The sequence below is a fragment of the Saccostrea cucullata genome, unplaced genomic scaffold (assembly GCF_032062105.1).
Source record: "Saccostrea cucullata isolate Sc308-1 unplaced genomic scaffold, CSIRO_AGI_Scuc_v1 ctg468, whole genome shotgun sequence".
Taxonomy (NCBI): Eukaryota; Metazoa; Mollusca; class Bivalvia; order Ostreida; family Ostreidae; genus Saccostrea; species Saccostrea cuccullata.
The window spans coordinates 512,202-523,289 of NW_026926068.1; the positions used below are offsets into that span (position 1 = coordinate 512,202).

An 11,088-nucleotide genomic window follows, 5' to 3' on the forward strand; every position below is an offset into this window, starting at 1 on the left:
TCCTTTATACGACATATTTTTCTCAATGTCCCAAAAAAATTTGCACTTGTAGAGAGGGTCCTTAAATAGTGATTGATGTATTTATACTAATTGCTAGGCAAAGATTTACTCGATTGCCGCCAGCTTTTCAAATTATACTTTGATCATGACAATATGCACACGACTAGTGTGACTGGTCTGCAGGAAATAATCACTCCTTTATAACACCTGATCTAATGTTTTTGAGATCCATGTTTACTCGGTGTCTTCCAGCTATTCCCACTCTTTAAAAATCTCAATTCCACCTATTCCCACTTGCAAATAACAATAGATGTTTAGATTTACCTGTATTTTGTACATTTTAAGACAGAAAATAATGAATACATCTATGAGAAAATATGATTTATTTCGGATTTTTGAAATAATGAAAAGGTCTTACAAGAAAAAGCAACTTAAAACCTTAATTTAAGAACATAGTTAATTATTTGTTTACACAAAAATTCCACCTATTCCCACATAATATTTAGCAAAAAAAAAAAAAAAAGAGAGAGAATTAATCAGAGTAAAGTTTATTTGACATAAACGAAAACACGCAATGTATTTTTATCTTAAAACTACAAGTATGGTCAAAACATAATGATTTTGGGAATAAGGAATGTTGTCGTAAAAGTCAAAGTTTTTGGGACATGCGGAATAACTGTGGTTGGGTGTTGTTATTCATTGTAATCGATGAATCCTTGCCATTATATATGTATCTGTTTAAACTGATACCGATATAATATTGTATCAGACTGAACAGAAGATTTAAAGTACTTTAGAATTTACTGAAACATGGTCATACAGTGCCACAAAGTAAAGTAGAGATCTGTCCAATATGGCTAACTTAATGCACGTCCACCGACAACTGAGATATGCGAAGAAAATTAAACACAAATCTATTACAAGATCAAAGAAAACTTAAAAATTACTATTTTCTATCAATAGTATTCAAGGGAACCAAAAAAACTGTCTTGCTCATACTCTTTAATCCTGTGTTTATTTGTTTCGTCACTTCAAATCTATATACATGTCAGGATGGCCGAATGGTATGACTTTTGCTTCGTGATTGGGCATCGAGGTTTGATTCTCGATCTATGCACTACGTCAAACATACAATCATGTTGTTCATTTTGAATTTACAGGGTGACAGTAAATGCAAAACTCCTGGTTAATTACAGAAAATATATATATTTTAAAGTATGATTCTGTTATTCAAAAGTTTTGAATTTTCTGGTTGGCTGTAAACACAAAATTTACATGACACCAAGGCGTAAACAGAAGTATTAACTGTACCATTGCTATGTGCCTGGTACTAGGCGTAAAAGGTAGGGGCCCTTAAAATATAAGGCTTCCTGTCGAGGTTGGCCTTTGAATGTTAAAAAACCCTGGATGCTTAATGGCCTGAGTACCGGGTAATTGTCTAAATTTGATGTCCTTTACTAGCAAATTGTCGTCTGTGTCCGAGCGAATTTTTTTCGTTAACAACTTACAAGTGATTAATCCTTGTTACATTTTTTAAAAACAATTTCCTCGGTTACTTTATCAGCGAACAATTATCAAACACTGAATACAGTAAAGCTCGTTCTATTCATTATGAAGCAATTGTATCAATTGTTCTTTTTTTCTTCTGAATAAATATAATTAATTTCCTTATTTGCCGAAATATTTAACACTTTTCTTAACTAAATATACCAATACAAACTGTTTTTGTTTATTTTTAAGTCTTTAATATGCAGAAGAAACATATATAGCTTTATATTATTTGTATTCATGAATAAAATGGACGTAAAATATTGTATTTTTAGCTTCTCCTATTTTATTTTCAAAATGATTATACTTATGCAGCAATATACCTTCATCATCTGCATAAGAGTTTATACCGTATAAGTGGAAATTTTAGCGAGACGCAAATTTAGCGATTTCTCCTGAAAATATGGTGTTAATTTTTTAGCGAGAAGTAATTTTAGCGATTTTAAAATGCTCACTAAAGAAGCTATTGCAATTTAAATAAAGTTTATTTTTAGCGATATCTAATTTTAGCGATCTCAGAACCCTCGCTAATAATGCCAAAATTAAATCCTCGCTAAAATTTTTACTTGTACGGTATATCTCAGTTGATTCGGTACGCAAGTGCATGCTCTTGGTATGAACAATTTCTAATGTAAATTATTGGCAAACAGAATGATGAAACAAAAAGATCAACAGTCTCGTTTAAAGTCATCATTTCGTAAGTTCTATGGTCGATAAAATGACCTGGTAAGCATACAAAAATATCAATCAAATGCAACGTTTTTATCTAATTGTTAGTCCATTATATACAGTTATACTGAATTGACGACGGATTTTCACTTTATTTCCCGATCATGACAAGGAGCACACGGCAGGTGTGACCGGTCGGCAGGGAATACTTACTCCCCTATAGTACCTGATCCCACCTCTAATATGCTGGAGGTCGGTGTTTGCTGTGCTCCTATTTTGTATTGTTCTATGGATTTTTGATCTTGAATACTGTTCGTTATCTCCATATGTTTCTTTAATGAAAAACGGTTATGAAGAAGCAACTGTCTAAAAAAACAACAATGAAATCAGAGTTAAAGTACGTCCCTTGTGTACTGAAATACTTGTGTATAGCGTTGAAAACAAGATGGGCATATAAAATTATACATACACAAGAACTCTGTGTATGTGTATTTTTTTTGTCAAATGAAGAGAAGAAGATAACAGACAGAGATCGATCTCAAAAATCCACATAAACAATTTTGTAAAATAAGCATAAAACACTGAACACTTGAAATTCCAGGGTTGAGATCAGGTGCCTACGAAGATTAAGCATCCCCTTTTAAAACCTAAGATTCATACTCTGTAAAAAAAATCGAAATTTAAAGCAATATGCAACTACATGTAAAGAGGTCCGTACAAAATTTGTTTCAGATTCTATATGGTTAGCATGTTTTCATCTGTGAAGACTATTTAGACAATGCATCTATTTCTGTAAGTTATACAGATTGGTCATCAAATGAATCAGAATGAATATCTTGTTCATCTTTTTCTTTTTATTTTTTTTCGAAACTTGAGAAGCCTTTCCAACATACGGCCATTTTTAAAATTCATTCTAAAATTTATTCTTAATATGAACCAATTGATAATCTACTCCTTATACATGTTACTGAATGTTTAATGTACCTGTAATTGGCCTTAGCCTTGCCCTACGGATGAACGACGATTAGCATTTATGCCTGCTGTTCAATCCACTTCATTAATTTGAATAGATGCATTTTTACATTAAAATAACATTAAAAGTGAGCGTTCCATTATTTCTGATTATATAACGTGGAAGCAGACAAATTACAAAAAAAAACAAAAACAAAAAAAACGTGTACGTGTACGTCAAAGTTTATGCACAAGTACACGTACAGGGTGTCCCAAAACATATGTTACACTTTTGATCATCTATAACTTTATCAAACCACAAGCATTCACAGAGATATTTCGTCAACATCCAGTGTATTAGCATACATTTTATCTGCTAAACTTTCATGAAATTCTGTTATAACTTCGGGTAATTATGATGTCCAAATGACGTCGTCATATTTTTAATATGGAACCTTCATGTGAACAGCTGATATAAATTGTCAAACTTTTTATATGGGTGTAAATCTGCTACTTAAAATTCATGAGAAAACAACATCCTAAAAGTGCCCAACAGAATGCTAATTTACAGATTTGTGAGGAAGTTTGAAGTTAAAGGCACCATAATTGACACATGACTTAATTCTGGTCCTGGAAGACCAAGGAATGCCCGTACCAAAGAGAACATTAATACCATTAATTGAGTTATTACTCTACTGAAACTTTATTTTTTTAAAAATCCCTTAGACGTGTCCTACATGAACAAGATAGCACCTTTGGTAAATCTAGCATTCATACAATACTCGAATTCGATTTAAAACTGATTACTCATAAGATAAGCATTTGAAAGAGACAGAAATTAGAAGTTATTTAGAGTTGGACCATTGGATTTTAATCAGAAACTCTGAAAATTTAACAGATGCATCGTTTTACGATGAAGCACAACTTCCTTTTAAACAATGTAGTTAAAGAGAATCTTAAATTCTAGTGATTGGTGAAACCCAATTTCAATGTTAAAAAACCGCTAACCTGTTAGAATGTTACATTAAAAACTTGGTAAAAAAAACTTCAGAAATCTTGTTCAAACAATGTTAATTCCAAGGGACGTAATTTGGAACATGCTGTAAAATGACCTATGTTATTCTTATGAAAAATATTGATGATTAATAAGGTAACTGTAAAAAATGTATGCTTGACCAAAAATTTATAATAATTCTAATACCGGTATACATTCTAAATTTCATTAATGTAACTTGAGGCATTAGATTTTTATAACGGTTTAAAAGTGTAACATATGTTTTGGGACACCCTGTATAAGTTTAAGTTTTCCACCTCGCTATTCTTTCATTCATGCCTTTAATTTGTACAAAATCATATAAATAAAGTCACTGAAAGGAGACGACTAAAATGATCCGCAAATTTATCCAAACTTCTTGCCGAAACCTTCAAGTAAAAGAACAAGAACACAATTAGAATAAACTTTTTATCTTAAAACATAACCACTAAGATATTTCAGATGTATTCCAGATTCGCTACAAACTTGCCTGATCTTTATCATATATACTTTTTAAAAAAAAAAGTTCATTATATTTATTTTAATATTATGTTACAGTTATACAATTGATACAGTGGCTACGTTATTGTTGACAAACCAATCGTGTAGAATCGTTCGTGTATCGTGAGTGATCGTTTGTAACGTGCAAGATCGTTCGTGTATCAGACTCAATCGTGTGCGGTTTTAATCGTGCGAGATCGTGCGTTTAGAATCGTGTAAATTTCGTTTTGTAAGATTTTATCGGAAAGTTATTTGTAAAATACGCATTTCCCTGTTTGTTTTTCTTAATTTATTAATTAGAATTCAAATATAATGAAAAAGCGCAATTTACATAATAGAATGCAGAACGAACTAATTATCGCCCGTAAACAAGCAATATAGTAATCCATTTCATTATTTTGATAAAATAGATATATTTTTGAAAAATCTGATTTTAATTATATTACCAATGAATGTTGAAATCAATTATTTAAATATATATATAAAAGGTGGACAATTATAAAAGTTTCTTGTTTTATTGATGCATTTTATTTGTAAAAAGTCGTATAAATAATGTCACTGAAAGAAAATAACTGAAATGATCCGCAAACTTATTTAAACGTCAAGCTGGAACCTGCAAGTAAAAGAACAAAAACAATTTAATTTTTTTTCCTTAAAATACATCCGCAGAGGTATTATTTAAGGTGTATTCCAGATTTACGGAAAACTTGTCTGTTTTCCGTTTACGGGAAATTTAGGCATATACCCAAAAACAAATATATACGCGTTCTTCTAAAAAAAAAACACCCTGAAAGCATTACCTTCTTCAGTGTTCTTGCTGTTTACCTTAATGTATTCTAGGTTCTATAGATGTTCATTCTATAAACTCCACCACAGATTTGCTTCCCGTTTCCATTACATTTCATGTTGCATTCACTTTCTGGCTTTCGAATATTTGTTGTGAGAGAATCTCCACAGAAACATTCATAGGAATACTTCAAGAAATAAGCTATAATTAGAGGTCAGATTCAAATACTTTCTAAACAAATCAACACAATTTTAAATAAAAAAAGGAAATATTGACCTCGACTCCATAGAACTTGCTGTTTTCCTTTGTACAGATATTCTTGCAGACTTCAATGGTCATAGAAGTCGATTTTACATACTTTCCGGCTAGGGTTCGCCTAGGCTGGTCTTGGAAGCAACCCAAATATGCTGAAAAAGGAGAATAATTCAGCTGGAGTTGTTTATATACAATTCACATCTAGTTTTATTTCATATCGGAAGTTAATCCTCTTTAAAGACGATGAAAATGTTTCTTAGAAATTTGAATTAAAGGAAAACATAACCAATAAGCACTGGATATTGATTATCATTGCTGCAAAAGAAGAAAACAACGAGCACAACTACTTCCTGACTGTTAGGGATTGGGTGAAATTTGTGATCGTTTCGATAGTTTTGTCCTACTGACTAACGCAACTTTTTTGGTATCTTACTCAAATTGATATATCGTAAATAAAGAAATATTTCTGCATTTATAGCATTATTCGCTATTGCGTGCTACTTTATTAGGAGAATCTGATGAATGGTAAGAAATATTATTTCGCATTGTATAGTCAATTGAATATATTGCAGTTCAATAAACCAAACTGTAACATTTTTTGCTGTCAGGTAAATCAAACTATAAATCCTTAAAATAGAGAACAGGGTGGCTCCCCGAAGCCCGAGAAAAAATAGAGACCGAGTATAATTAATACATATACAAACCTTTATTGTAATCGGGGTTAAGGTAGATGTTCATTCTATAAATTCCACCACATGTTTGCTGCTTATTCCCATTACACTTCATGTTGCATTCCCTGTCTGGTCTTAGAATATTTGTTGTAAGCATGCTTCCACAGAAACATTCACTGGAAAACTTCAAGAAATGAGGTAAAAATTATAGGTCAAATTCGATGATTTTCTTAATAAATTAGTTTATTACACACTTAGTAATAAATACAGGTTTTTTGCATATGCGATATGGCTGACGTCACAATAGCCGTATCAGCCCTGCAGGGCTGATATGGATTTGCGGGGCTGATAACCTATATCAGCCCTGCAAATCTATATCAGCCCTGCAGGGCTGATACGGCTATTGTGACGCCAACATCACACCCTTAGTAAATTAAACCACAAAAACAGTACTTGTGATCATACATAATTTTTGGTGGGTTCATATTCTCTTAATTTTAACTCTTTGAAAATAAGGTTAATCTTAATTTACAAATACATGTAATTGTAATAGATTATTTTCAAATTACGGATCGAGTGCATTGAAATAGAAGTAGAAACAAACCCAAATCGTATGAGACAATAGACCATGTACATGTATATAAGAGGTCCATGCATGGTTATTTACTTATTTTCTTCTCAGCTTAATGCATGCTGTATTTTATAACTAAGTATGTAATAAATATAATAAAACATACCCCTTTCCACATCACATCCTGTATCAGCCTTCGACCAATATCAGCCCTCGGGCCTTGGGCCCTCTGGCTGATATTGGTGTCCTCTCTAAAGCAACTTTTTTGATACAGGATGTGATATGGAAAAGGGTATGTATTATTCTCTATTTATTACACACTTAGTAATAAATACAGTTTTTTTGCATATGCGATATGGCTGACGTCACAATAGCTGTATCAGCCCTGCAGGGCTGATATGGATTTGCGGGGCTGATAACCTATATCAGCCCTGCAAATATATCAGCCCTGCAGGGCTAATACGGCTATTGTGACGCCAACATCACACCCTTAGTAAATTAAACCACAAAAACAGTACTTGTGATCATACATAATTTTTGGTGGGTTCATATTCTCTTAATTTTAACTCTTTGAAAATAAGGTTAATCTTAATTTACAAATACATGTAATTGTAATAGATTATTTTCAAATTACGGATCGAGTGCATTGAAATAGAAGTAGAAACAAACCCAAATCGTATGAGACAATAGACCATGTACATGTATATAAGAGGTCCATGCATGGTTATTTACTTATTTTCTTCTCAGCTTAATGCATGCTGTATTTTATAACTAAGTATGTAATAAATATAATAAAACATCCCCCTTCCCACATCACATCCTGTATCAGCCCTCCACAAAACATTCACTGGGCCTTCGGCCCTCTGGTAAAAATTCGGACTGATACAGGATCAAATTGGAAAAGGGTATGTATTATTCTCTATATTATAACGTTTAAAAATTGACGAACCTCGACACCGTAGAATTTGGTGTTTTCCTTTGTACAAATATTCTTGCAGGTTTCAATGGTCATTGATTTCGATTTTGTTTTCTTTCCGGCTAAGGTTCGGGTAGGCTGGTCTTGGTAGCATCCCAAGTGTACTAAAATGAGAAAGAAATGCACGTTCTTTTAAATGACTTAAACATCAAAAGGAAATATGTTTATTAAATATGAAATAATGACTATATGCCGCAACAGAAAATAATGCCTCGTAGCTCAACGAGCAAAACTATAACCCCTGAGACCCGAAGAAAGGGGCAAATTCGTTTAAACTTGTGTGATTTTTCTACTGACTTTACTACAGTAATTTTTCTACTGACTTGAGAAACGCATCCGTACAAATATATGCAAGTAAAGAAATATTTCTGATCCGACTCTCCTCGTCCTTATTTATAATGCTTCTGAATAACCAAATTTGTTAAATGGTAAGAAATAAGACATTGTAATTCCAAAAATAGGGTTATGTATTTCCAGAGAATACTTGTTGCTGGGCATATGACTGTCTTCCAGCTTAGCAATAAGACCATCTGACTAGATGTCATAAATTCTGATCCAACAAAATAAATTGTCTGTCGGTGGATACTAGGACAATTGAATTTTCTTGACACCTAAATAAGAGTACATACTTAAATGCTCTTGATTATAGTTTAGGTTCCTGTAGATGTTCATTCTATAATGTCCACCGCACATTTGGTTCTTATTTCCACTGCATTTCATGTTGCATTCTCTCTCTGGCTTTGGGATATTAGTTGAAAGAAAATCTCCACAGAAACACTGGTGGGAATACTAAAACAATGCATGTAAGATTAAAATATGCAAAACATATTCAATCACATTCTTAAGAAATCAGTACAGTAACTGAATATATTGATGAACCTGAACACCGTAAAACTGATTGTTTTCTTTTGTACAAATATTCTTGCAGGTTTCAATGGTCATGGATGTCGTCGTTGTATACTTTCCGGTTAGAGTACGGTCTTGCTGGTCTTGGAAACAACCCATATATTCTAAGAGAAAAAACAAATAATTTTCTGCGTGTTTTTTTGTCTAGCTATTTACAGGTGTCTTCGAGTTTCATTCATACAATTGTGACGCTTGCTTTGATTGTAAAAAACTAATTTGTGCATAGTAATAAGGTAAATCTACTTTCAAGACATTTACACAACTGTATATGTCCCAATTTAAAGAGAAAATGAAGTGTGCTTTAATAATTAATCATTTATAATACGTATTTCTAAAAGAACATATCATATATTGTGATAAAACTAATAAAGGATCAAAAATACGCTCAAAATGGTTTTAAGAACATTATTTCATTAAATATTTGAAATATTATTCCAAACCTGATACACTTTTAGAACCAGTAATGCATGCTGAAATTAAAGTAAATCTTTCGTTATATTTAATTCATTGATATCTACATTCGATATTTTTTTTTTGTTTTAATTTAAGTGCAGGTCTGGTATTTCATACAACACATATACATGCTATATTTCAATCCATCCCATCCAATTATAAACTGTAGGAGTTTCCAAAAATAGGTATGTGTCCATGTAATAAAAATCCTTTTATGGGGTTTACAAATATTCATTTTCAAAAGCGAAAAAAAATAATAAAAACTCAAACTTACAGTTCTTGAAAAGGAACACCAAAATTATTATGAGGAAAGTTACACGGCAGCCCATCTTCAAATTCAGGTTTGCAGTGCCTTTCCTTTGTCCGTTAGATGTTTTTATAACATCCCATGAAATGCCCAAAGCAAAAATCAGCCGATCGAATTCGAATGACTTTGAATGCGACAGGAATCATGACCCGAGTAACATATGTGGCATTTCAAAAATGTCTTAAGGGATACTTTTTAAAAAAAAATAATGTTTTGATCATGCTTATGTTTGACACTTCATCATTTAATAAATGACAATCCATTTAGTTTGGCGATTGTAGACAAGGTAAACAAATTATTTATTTTCAAACAAATGATATAATTAATTAGGATATTGATTTGGATATTTACACTGTTTTGTCTATCGTAGTACAAGTCAAAGTGTAAGGAAGTACGAAACACAATCGGATACAGCTTTATTTCATCTCTTTTTGACGACACCAAATCTTATTGTTTTGCGCATACCTTTTCATACAGCGTTGTTTCAGACGAGTCACAATACTCTCGATTGCTGTCAAAATTGAATACAAAACGTCACAGTTACAATGACATCAAATTGTTAAAAATTAAGTTCGCTATTAAATTACATTTGACTATTCACTTTGATAGCTTGACACTTGGTAATTAATTTCTATCAATTGTATTCAAATAATAAATGTTTTTATTAAAACAAAAAAAAAGCAACTTTTTTCATAATTATGAATTTCTAAGTAGATATTTACACATTTTGTCTTATTTTATTCCATTTTTTAAAATTGGGATTTTATTCTACCAGTGTTTTTCATACTTATTCCCATAGCTCCCTAACTTGTTCAAAATTCTAAATCAGTTTAGAATATTCTTATTATTTCGAAAAACATACATGAATATAAATTACCAAATCTATATTGGATTCAAAAACTTCATATCAAATATTCTTACAAATAAAGATACATTACGGGTTCCAGTTACTGTTCTACCATGTTTCTTTCTCTACAGCAGTAAAGGAGACATTTTAGGAGTTCTGTTGAACAATATATTGGAGTCGTGATGTAAATCAGATTTTGATACTTAATTATATCAAAAGAACTATTGAAAATTTGAAAGCACAAAATATTACGAAAATCAATAAAATAATTTTACTACTTTTCAATTTTATAAACAAGACTTTACACTCAAGTACTCTGAAGTTGACATTAAAAAGATGTTTGAGTTTCTGATTGACAATTAATATGTGGTTTTTGTAGACCAAGGCTTTCAACAATCTATTGGAATTCCCATAGATACAAATTGAACCCCATTATTAGCAGACTTATTTTTGTATTTATATGAAGTAGATTTTGTCCAAAATCTTCAATGTGAAAAAGAAGAAAACACTCGTTGTGGCTTTCAACTCTACAATTAGATATACAGACGACGTATTGTCAATTATCAAAGTATATTTCCATTCTTATGTCGATATGATAATTGATATGTCTCGG

General features: G+C 31.7%; 1 protein-coding gene across 1 annotated transcript; it reads right to left on the reverse strand.

Annotated features, from left to right (window-relative positions):
• Positions 1-5,207: 5,207 nt before the first annotated feature.
• Positions 5,208-9,681, reverse strand: LOC134270643 (uncharacterized). The gene is made up of 9 exons (XM_062752883.1): positions 9,596-9,681; positions 9,309-9,338; positions 8,842-8,972; positions 8,592-8,751; positions 7,936-8,066; positions 6,449-6,599; positions 5,766-5,896; positions 5,528-5,676; positions 5,208-5,315 (listed from the first exon to the last, which is right to left on the reverse strand). Exons 1-8 carry the CDS (start codon positions 9,648-9,650, stop codon positions 5,539-5,541), a joined length of 927 nt encoding a protein of 308 aa, XP_062608867.1. The 5' UTR covers positions 9,651-9,681; the 3' UTR covers positions 5,208-5,315; positions 5,528-5,538.
• Positions 9,682-11,088: the final 1,407 nt, after the last annotated feature.